The sequence below is a fragment of the Ctenocephalides felis genome, unplaced genomic scaffold, assembly GCF_003426905.1.
Source record: "Ctenocephalides felis isolate EL2017-DRISC unplaced genomic scaffold, ASM342690v1 CF-g0.4_SCAFFOLD_01604, whole genome shotgun sequence".
In the NCBI taxonomy this organism is placed as follows: Eukaryota; Metazoa; Arthropoda; class Insecta; order Siphonaptera; family Pulicidae; genus Ctenocephalides; species Ctenocephalides felis.
The window spans coordinates 34,711,129-34,720,691 of record NW_020537758.1 but is presented as its reverse complement, the minus strand read 5'-3'; the positions used below and the strand labels follow the sequence as shown (position 1 = coordinate 34,720,691).

The following is a 9,563-nucleotide window of genomic DNA, read 5'->3' as shown; positions in this document are numbered from 1 at the left end:
TCTTTTAAGCGTTTTTTTTTTTAAATATCTTTAAGAATATAATATTTTTTTCAGAGTTTTATTAAATATTATCCTGTACACCTATATAAACAATATCGCAATCTTCACAGTCAATTTCATAAACATATGGTAGGCGTATTATTCAAAAGGATACATTATCACTATCAATTTATTATTTATTGCTTGGAAGTGGTTTAAAACATTTCAAAATATAATATGTTTACTATTAAAATTTATCTTATATTGCTAGATTGTTGTGGAAAAGTGATTATATTAAGTATTCGGCTAGTTTATAGGTTTTATATAGTCACTAATATGAATACAAAATACAAATTTATAATCATGGTAATAATTACGTTTGTTTTTTGTCAAATACTATTGTCAGTCAAATATATGAATTTTATAAATCATTAAGTGTATCTATAAAATGAGTTTATTGTGTTTTTGGGGATAAAATATGTTGTATCAATTATCAATTTCTATTTTGATTCATCATTTTAATAAACCCCCAAATAATAATTTTTATCATCACTTTCTAAATAATTCAAACCAAATAGGATTTTATATTTATATAATTTATAAATCAGAATGATGAAGCACTTAAGTTTCTATCTGGAAATTTTGAATAACGAGTCATTGTGAAATTTTTTTAAAAATTGAAATAGTTAATTACGATAAATATTTGGTAATTATTAAATTTTACATACATTTTAAAAAAAAAATCTGCCTCTTGAAAATTGATATGCAAAAAAGCTATTGATGTTATTTTATTGTTTGTTTATTATTATACAATTAAACAAGAGTTGTGATGACAAAAATTTAAATTTTTGGACACTTGTGTAGAAAACCTTGAAAATTTGTCAACAAACGACAATCTGACGTTTGTGGCGACTTCAGTCTATTAAAATGCCAAAAATATTACAATTATAACCAATATGAAAAAAAAAACTAATAATTGCATGAATCAATTTGCAAATTTTTTGTCTCTTTTTAACGTATATATTTCAGACCTTACGTTTATTTCTTATGTATCATAATATAAATATCATTGAGGTTTAATACAACTTGTATATAAAATGTATTATCTATGAATTTTATTACTATTTTGAATATATTTTATTTTAATTGGTATACTTATGACGCATTAGTTTTTTGCTTAAACTATAAGCATTTTTCAAAATCTACAAATTAAATTTTTATTATGCTTGTATATATTTAACTCAAGAGAGAGTATATAATTTATTTTTAAGAGAATGTCGTCTTCACTCAAATTTTTATTCATTTAAATAATAAATTTGTTGTATAAATTATGTCGTGTAAAATAAATACATCAATAGAAAACTAATAAAATTACAGTTTACGGCGTTATTCTTATAAAGGCTCATCGGTTGAGAGAATCATTTTTTTCTAAAAGTACTTATTTTGCATTACCTCAATATAATATAACTTAATGAAAACTATTATCTATATGATTCATTACTATTTTGAATATGTTTTAATTGACACATCTGTGACGTATTATGATATATTTTGCCTAATAAGCATTTTGCAAAGTCTACAAATAAATTGTTATCATGCTTGTATATATTTAACTCAAGAGAGGATATAATTTATTTTTAGAGAATGTCGTCTTCAATCCAATTTTATTCCTTTAAATAATAAATTTGTTGTATAAATTATGTCGTGTAAAATAAATACATACTAATAAAATTACAGTCAAGAACGTTATATTTTAAAGGCTCCTCATTGATTGGAAATCTTTTTTAAAAAAAAATATTTATTTGGCATTACCTTAATCTATGGAAATCATATATAAATACGTAAGAATTATTTTGAATTCAGCGGATAAAGATATATGGTTTAACTTTAAATTATTTTTCACCCTTTAGTAATATTTCAAATGGTTTACGATATAATTCGATAAGAATTTAGGTTCTTCATTTTTCTCACTACCATATCAATGAATTTTATGGAATCTCAAGTAAATTAGAATATTTATTTCTATTCATTGAATGGATTATGTAAAATACCTGAATAATGTAGCAAATCTCTTGGAAATATCGGAAAAAATGCTTTTTAGACGACAAATCCAATTTTTATTTTATATAATTCAATATTACATTTTTTTAAATTGTATTAGTTTTTTATTTTCACTGATGAACACGTTTCTCCGAATTACAATATACTAAGTAAAATTTTCTTATATATTAATTAAATCCTAAGTAAAATAAAAGTAACTACCCATAATGTAAATTGAAACAATGAAACAAATTACTGAATTTTAGGCGTTTTTTAGTATAAGTTCAATTTTATATTCGATGGATTTTAGAATATATTAGGGATTTTTATACAAATTTTAAAATATAAAATTAAGACCAACATTCTGTTTAAAAATGATAAAATTACGAAGACATAATAAATATGAGCAAGAATATATTTAAACAAATGTGTCACATATACGAAATAAAATATGTATAATATGTTTTTAGTTTTAAATAGTATTAATTAATTTTCATACGATTTATTAAACTTCTGACCTAATTATTGAATTTAAATAAATACCATCTTACCTGATGCTGCGAGTTCAAACAAAATCGCAAAGAAAATTATTATTTTCCACGGGTTTGACCTAAATCTGAAAAATCAATTTTGATTGAAAAAAGTTCATTATACAACACACTATTAATTTAATTCTTTAATTAAAAGAATATAAATTATTTTTTAGATTTATTAGGTCCATTATTCACAAGAACTAACTCACTTTTTTGAGAGATTCATAATTGAAAATTTTTTTTTGAATTTTCATCTATGTAATAAATAATTGAAAATAAGTTATGAGTTATTGTTCATATCGCTATCTTCGATATGGTATAATTTCCGAAACTAATTTTGAAATATATAAAATGTGAAAATAATTATTTACTGATCTGAATTTGATTATATGAATTTTCAATAGGTTTCTGTAATTTTATTGTGGACTAACTTTACATTACACTTGGCATCATTTTAGAATATTTTTTATAACCTTATTAATTTATTTATATAAATAAGAATATATATATATATATATATATGTGTGTGTGTGTGTGTGTGTGTGTAAAATTTGAGGGCAATTACATTGGCTAATTGTTTTATATATATGGTTAAGGATCTTCAACTAAAATTATGATTCCAGTTGGAATAAAGTTATGAATATAATAATTTTAAATAAATAAAGTATTATTATATTATTTACAAATTGGCATTAGACAAATTTTTTGAAGATAATAAACAGCAACTGAAATGCCCATACAATTAATTTTTTTTTAATTCTCTGAAATTTGAATTCATCATTTACAGACCTCATGCTACAGTATATGTCCCACTTTTAGGACATAACTGAATGTATTGTAAATTCCTTAGCTTTTTATTTTCTACTTTATCAACAGATAAATTTGAAATTATGAACATTCCTAAAATAAAATAATTTAATAATATTTAATAAACACATATTAAATATTAAATTTTTTATTGTATTTTTTTCATAATTATAATACAGTTTATATTTATAATTTTATGTTTTTTTCTCTAGCTTAATCAATTATATTGAGTTCTAATTCTAGTTTGATTTTTATTTAAATTATGGTTGAAATTTTTTATATAAAATTTAATATAGAGACATCTCTATAATCAATTAAATATAGAAATAAATAAAGAAATAACGTTACTGTTACCATTATTTACTTTTAATTATTTCGGCCTAAAACTGTTCATCTGTTTGACGAATTACTGTTTTCAAAATATATTTTGCAATACCATAGCAACTTTAGTCAATACCTTTGGGCATATAATGCAGGAGATTATTAAATAATCTTTTTAGAACTTTTTATGAAATATAAGGAAAGATGACTTCTTTGTCAAATTTATAGTAAGTTTTTTCTAAAAAATCTTGAAGAAGTAAAATATATCTGTTTCTATGAATCATTTCCGATAATTCAAGGTTTCCAGTAAAATTAAACTGCAATATTGGTTTGTAAACATTTGTATCAATACCAAAACTATAATTATTTTTAAATATTTCTATATTGTGTACTCTAAATATTTAGTTGCTATACTACATAGTATTATTTTTACGTAATTACTTATTTATGGTAGTTTGAATATCAAACAAAATGTACAAAATTAATATGATGTACGAGCAAATGTTGCTCGCTTCTTAATTAAAATAAACAATGAAATGCATTCTTATAATTCTACTTATGGGATTATAAATTTGTATTTATTGGTTAATCTAAGCTAATAATTTAACTAGTTGAATAAATTATATTATTTATTTCACTAGTTGTGATAATCTAATAACAACTACATTATTTTGTTATTTTTGTGCTAATTATTTTTTTTCTGTTGCTATTAAATGAATTTTATTATTTAACATTTTTGTATACAAAATTTGGTAATAAATGTTTAATTGAGCAACACAAATTGATACAAAAAAGAAAATTCAATAATCATAATTTTCAAAAGTTTGAGAAATATTCATAACTTCTCATTATCAATTATTTATAGATTATTTGTATTAAACAATTTGACCATATTTTTGTAATTATTTGTTAAACTTTCACTTTTTGTAATTAGGAGTATTCTGATCTTAAGAATATTTTTGCATTCTATTGTTTTCCATAAGTTCAACTACTCCTTAATTTTAATTATGAAATATTTCTTATATATTAATATATTCATAATGTGGTAATATCATTTTAGCTCGAAATGAAATTCAATTTGTATTTATTAAATATGATACATGTTCTCAACACGTTTTATTAGACGATTTTTTAAATTTTATTCAACTGAAACTTCATTTTCTGCTAGAATTTTTTGTAAATTTAATTTTAAATCTACTAAAAATGAAAATAATATAATAATCAGAATTTATATGTTATTTCTTACAACTGATCTTATGTTATCTATTAACTTAAATAATGGTATTTTCTATGCATAGAAATTCATCATAGAATTCCATGAATATTTCATTTTTTAATAAATTATATATTAAATTGTTTTATTCATTCTATGTTCAATTTTCAATAATGATAGGCAGATTTTTCTAAAAAAAATTGGTCGTTTAATATTAATATTGTTGCCCTGTACATATAAGCATAAAAATATTTTTGAAAATCAATTATATAGAAAATAGCCATTCGCAAAAACATTGCAAACATACTTAATTTTTAAATCATCTATCAATTACTATTTCAATTCCTAAGTAGAAGTTTTTAGAACTATTCCCTTAAAGTGATAGATTCGTCCTAATTCTTGTACAAATTGTTTTATAAATATTTTTAGCAAATTTATAATTTTGTTTCTATTACGACCACTTGAGGTCAAATATCTGCTAGTCATGAATAAAGTTCGATGAATAAAAAAATGTTGCATATGTATAATGATTTGCAATTTTGTTACATATAAAGATTTATATTTTTTTTATAAAATAGCAAAAATATGATGTGTATTTGAATATCGCAATTTGGTAAAAAATGAAATATTTTATTAAATCAAGGGCGTTTATTAATGACTTGAACTCGTATTATGTATTTTCATTCCAATTATTCTGCACTATTAAAAGTTCGTATCATTTCTATAAGTTTTTGAAGTTTCAAACAAAAAATTGTAAACAAATATAGGCGTGTTTAATTAAAATTCATACGTGTAGTTTAAATGCCAGTTTTTTAATAGCTTTTGAAAATTGAGCATTGTAGTTTTATTAACAACAAACTAACTAACTCAATAACCAACTACTTGATTCCATGATGTAATGCACAAATATGTATATATATATATATATATATATATATATTTATAAATTGTTATTTATTGAAACATATTATTAAAATTTCAGACAAGAAGAAAAAAGAAAGAAAGAAAGAAATAAAGAAAGTAAATACAAAATCGTCTTTAATTGTACCTTTTCAGCTATTATTGACAATTTGAAAACAAATATTTTGTTCCAAAAACAAAAAAATATATAAGGATTTTAAAATATATAGAATTACAAATATCTGATATATTGAATTTTAAAAGTGCAATCAAGTAAAATAAATATTTCCGAAATCTAAAAAAGAAATGCTCAAGTGGAAAATTTTTTTTCGAGTATTAAAAAAATCAGACTCATACGTTAATGTATTTTTAATAACTGTTAAAAAGCAAAGAAGAACTTCTCTTATTTACGCACTGAGATAAATAAACTGGGATTCAGCAAACCGTCTTAGGTCAGCATTTTTTTCCCAATATATATAAAAATTGGACTATATATAAATATATATATATATATATATATATATATATATATGAAATATATCTTGTGAATTTAAATTAATATAGTCATATATGTATACATCATTTTATCTGGAAATGAATGTTATATTGTATTGATTAAATATGACACATGTTTTCAACACGTTTTATTAGACGATTTTTTAAATTATATTCAACCGAAACTTCATTTTCTGCTAGGAGTTTTTGTAAATTTAATTTTATATCTACTAAAAATGAAAATAATATAATAATCGGAATTAATATGTTATTTTTTACAACTGATTTTATGTTATCCATTTAAACCTAAGTAATCGTATTTTAAGTGTATATGTTCATAGAATTTCATGAATATTTCATTTTTTATTAAATTATATATTAAATTGTTTTATTCACTCTGTTTAATTTTCAATAATGATTTTCTTAAAATAATTGGTCGTTTAATATTACAGTAGAAAAATTGCTAAAAAATTAAAAAAGTGCCAAAAATCAAACATTTAATAGATTTGGACTCGGATTCCCCAGAACTTTATCCATGTTAGATTCAGAGATAATATGAATATCAATATATAGACGGAAATTTATATCATAAGTGATTCGTAAATAATCACAAGTTTAAAAAAATATCATTAAAATCGGTGAGTGTCTAATCATAAATGTATGGAAAAATTTCAAAGAAAATATTAAGGGCTTATAGTAAGTTCCCAATAGTATATGTGACCAATGAAACCAATTTTAAATACAGCATAAATAGAATATGTTAAAATAGGACGTAATAGCAAATACGATATAACAAATTTATAAAAGTCACTTGGTTATTCATTATAAATTTTGTAATGTACTCATTTATTCAAATCTTTAATTATTTTATTTTATTTATTATTTAAGTTTAAAAAACACTTTAATCAATAGTATTGATCCATCATATTCAAATTTCCGGATTTTATTTAATTTTGGATTGATATGAATTTTTTATAACAAAAGGTGTGAAATGTTGGTTGTCAAATAGATTCAAATTTCTATCAGGTTATATATATATATATATATATATATATATATATATATATAACACATATCTACTAGCTGGCCTTATTAAAATCCACCTGATAGAAATTTGAATCCGTTTGACAACCAACTATATATATATATATATATATATATATATATATATATATATATATATATATATGTACATATAATGTATATATATTATATATATATATATATATATATGAAAAATTATAATTATATTGACACTATAAATATAATCAGAATCTGAATATTAAATCTAAACTGAATCTGCTAGAAAAGCATTTTCTGCCATTTCTTAGCTAACCATCAGTGCTTGCCTTCAAATTTATAATATTTGAATTACCATTTTTTATATTCTACTTAATTTTACATTAAATGTTTACATTTTATTTAAAAAAATTACTTTTCTACGGTCGGACGTTAGCAACGACCCAATCCACAAAACTGCTGACCCTCGTATAGACCCCCGGAAGGTCCGCCGTTCCGCAACGCCGGGGTCCAAATGATACTATGCCAGCCAGGAGGTACCTCTCGTTTGGGCTCTCCATTACTAAAGGACCGCCACTGTCTCCTGATATAGAACAAAATTGTTAAAAAAATTCAGAGCAAAAAAGCTTATCTTATTATCTTCTATCATTATGAGCGCAAACTAGTTGGTATTGGTATTTTGCCTTGAAGCAAGTTACATGAACTTCCCGAGTTATGTAAATAATCGACTTAATCCATGACAAGTAAATTAATTTATAAGTAGTTAAAAATATTCGAAGTGGATTTATTACACATTATTGAAAATCGAACACGTCAACCCGGTCGGAGTATTTTTTAAAAGCAAATTTTCAAAAACCAATAATTTTTATATTTGAACCAGTTTCCGTAGGATATTAATGGTTTCGTATGTTCATTAAGACCAAGTACTCCATCGTTATACCAAGTAAATCGTCTAATTTTAATTTTATCAAATGTCCAAAGAACAACTCATTTTCTCAAACTTTGATGAATTTTTAAAATTAAACTACTTGTCGTAAGGCCGTAATATTTCAGTAAGTTCTATAAGACCATGATATATATCGCCAAAATAAGTTCCATAAAAATTGGCTCAAATTTTTTTTCAACAGTTAACAAGAAAACGGCTCGGTAGATTTTTACCTAAAACTGATCAGTATCATTCCCAACTAATATATTTCGAACAGTTTTTGATTTTTTTAAATCGATTCGGTAGTTTGAGCTTAAATGTGGACGTAAAGGTTTAACACTTTTTTCCAAATTACAAAGAAATGGCTTGGCAGATCATCACACAAAACTGACAAACGATAGTCCTCATTGAGATACATCAAATGGCTTTTTAATTCGGTCCAGCCGTTTTTAAGAAAACATCGATCAAAGGTCTAAAAAATCATAAAAATCGTAGACGAAAAAATTTTCACTTATCTGCGATTTACAAAGAAACGGCCCGACCTATCGTCGCACAAAACTTAGAAATGCTAGTTCTCATCGAGATACATCGAATGGCTTTTAAATTTTTTAAATCGGTCCAGCCGTTTTGGAGAAAACGTCGATTTACGGTAAAAAATCTGTTCACACACACACACACACTTCTTCTAAATTTGGTCTCATTCGATTCAGAATGGCTTGAAACGTCGAGAAAGCATAAAATTAGCGAATCGGATTTCTTGATAAAAACATAAACTTCTCCTTCGGGAAGTTCAAAAAAATTCAGAGCAAAAAAGCTTATCTTATTATATTGTCCCATTTTGAACGAAAATAGTTTTATTCTAATTTTAAATTTTTAAAGAAAATCTTAAATAATTTTTATTGTTATTTACATTTACAGTAGTATTTAAATAAATAATTAAATGATTGATCCAAATTATTGTACTATCTAGTGCTGCAGCAAAAATTTCCTTCAAAGTTAGAAAAAAATAAATATCATTAATTTTTTCAAAATGCTCTTAAAATTTCAACTTTTTGATCCTTTGATTTTAGCATTCAGAACACTCATCTGCTAATTTTCAAATGAAAATATTTATAATAAATGTATTCATTAAATAGAAAACTGACTTATTTAGATTACATCAATTTATATATTTTTATCTCTCGTATTATTTTTGATTCAACAAGGTGGTCATATTTGGAATTATATCATGTCCTTAAAATATATTTTAAGTAGGTACTAAAGATTTTTTCGAAAATATTTAAATTTCTGTCAAAGAGTTTTTAGAAGCTATTTTCTCTCAGTCGCTAAT

At 23.0% G+C, this 9,563-nt stretch overlaps 1 protein-coding gene across 1 annotated transcript in view; it reads right to left on the bottom strand.

Annotated features, from left to right (window-relative positions):
• Positions 1-7,727: 7,727 nt before the first annotated feature.
• The window catches only part of LOC113373654 (serine protease 7-like), a 127,036-nt gene continuing 125,200 nt past the window's right edge, over positions 7,728-9,563 (bottom strand). The window contains exon 9 of the mRNA XM_026613938.1: positions 7,728-7,891. Within this exon, the coding sequence (XP_026469723.1) occupies positions 7,728-7,891 (164 nt within the window). The remainder of the gene's footprint in view (positions 7,892-9,563) is intronic.